The sequence below is a fragment of the Trichinella spiralis genome (genome assembly GCF_000181795.1).
Source record: "Trichinella spiralis strain ISS 195 chromosome Unknown Scfld3264, whole genome shotgun sequence".
In the NCBI taxonomy this organism is placed as follows: domain Eukaryota; kingdom Metazoa; phylum Nematoda; class Enoplea; order Trichinellida; family Trichinellidae; genus Trichinella; species Trichinella spiralis.
Window position 1 is genome coordinate 1 of NW_003530203.1, and position 1,732 is coordinate 1,732.

Here is a 1,732-nt window from a genome sequence, read left to right on the forward strand (position 1 = left end):
CCCCGCGGCAACCCCAGAAGCCGGTACGAGTCTACAGCGCTTGATCCGTCCGAACAACGAACACATGCCGAATGACTCGATTTGCTTTGCTCTTCTGTATTTAATTTTAATACTAACAATCAGTTTGAAACTGTTTTGTATTCATTGAAGATCCAAATAAAAATCTGTCTTATCAGCTAATTTCTGGTATGAATCCCCAAGCGGATTCGTTACGAAATTTGCATAAGTTTTTGAAAAAATAGGCATTTGGTCGAGTGCTCGCACCACCATTTGTCGCGGGTCGTCCTGATATTGCACTACATTCAGGAACGGCCTATTCCCTTCGGGGAATTGTGTTTTAGGAATTGGAATCGGTTTGGTTACGATCGGTCGAGTGGTTCGTGAGATCGAGTGACAGCCGGGTGGCAGCGACAATGTGTAGTGCAAAGACACCAGCCTTGAAGTCGGGTCGCCGTCGCGGAAAAGAGGTCAACTATGAAGGCCAAATTGTACGGGAAGAAAGACGGCGTGGATCTCGCAATAGTACGAGCGCAACGGACCTTGGTACGAGGATGGTTACGCGTGGGCGAAAGAAGCTGATGGAGGCGTCGGTTCGTGAAGCGGGTCACCACGGAGGTGAATCGGCGAGTACTGTGGACGTCGACGTGGTGGAATCGAAGAAAATTACGGGTAGAACGGCGCGCCGTAATAGAAGAGCGCCGAGTGGTGATGGAAAAAGACGAGAGAGTTGTGGTGCGGAATGTGGCCAAGCCGTATGCGGTAACGCTGTTGCGGACGGTAGTAAGGCCAGTTCGCCCCGCACTCCCAACGTTAGTAAATCTGGTCGTGACAAGTGTGGTCAACCCACTATAAAAGCCTCCACACCATCACCACCGAAAAGAAAACCGACCACTTCGAGTAGCCCACGTACGCCATGCCTCTCCAAGCGCGGAGCGAGATCCAAAATTCCGTCCACGCCAGATACACCATCGACTTCTGGCGGTTCAGGTAAGCAACGTGTTTTGGTGTCGCCGTTGCTTAGGACGGAAAAATTGCCCGACCTCGAAGTTCTCCACAGAACCGAGGAACAGGTGACTGTACGGGCAACTTTCCCAATCGCCCAGGCGGTGGTCTGCCCACTGGGATGTGAGAAACCGTACACGGCCGTTAGACCAGACGGCCAATTTGCGCACCAAACCTTGACTCGTCATTTCATGCGAGTCCACAATTGCCACAGCGTCCAGTGGCATTACCGGTGTCGCAACTGTAATACGGATTTCTTGCCGGCAGATCACCGATATCCCCTCCGAGTTGTGAACACCCATGTTCGCAGCTGTGTTAGCCGGTGGGAGATAACCCGGAAGTTGGGAGAGAGCGAAGATTTGCATGGAGTTCGTTGCGATCTTTGCGATTACGTAGGCGTGTCGAAAAGAGCCGTCGGATTGCATCGCCGCCGGCACGCCAACGAGAACGTTATGCAAAATACGGGTACGGCCGCTCAAATCGAGGCCTTGAGCAAACAAGTCGGCGAAATACGTGTAGCAGGCGACTATAGTCAGTTTAAGTTTGGTAAACGGGTTCGGCAATACGTGGCACCAACGCAGAGGCGATACGGGTTGGACGAAGAGGAGGTTCGTGAAGCCGAGAAGAGGAGGTGCCAGCCGATCACGTACATCCTAGTGACTCAGCACGCACTGCTATAGAGCTGAGGAGATCTCTGCACGGTCAGTTCGAGCAGAATCAGCTGCTCAGC

The 1,732-nt window shown here is 52.4% G+C and overlaps 1 protein-coding gene across 1 annotated transcript; it reads left to right on the forward strand.

The window, feature by feature from the left end:
• Positions 1-413: 413 nt before the first annotated feature.
• On the forward strand, positions 414-1,610 carry Tsp_13805 (conserved hypothetical protein; the record flags this gene model as incomplete). The annotated part of the gene is made up of 1 exon (XM_003368015.1): positions 414-1,610. A coding segment is annotated over exon 1 (1,197 nt), but the record flags the coding sequence as incomplete, so codon positions are not given.
• Positions 1,611-1,732: the final 122 nt, after the last annotated feature.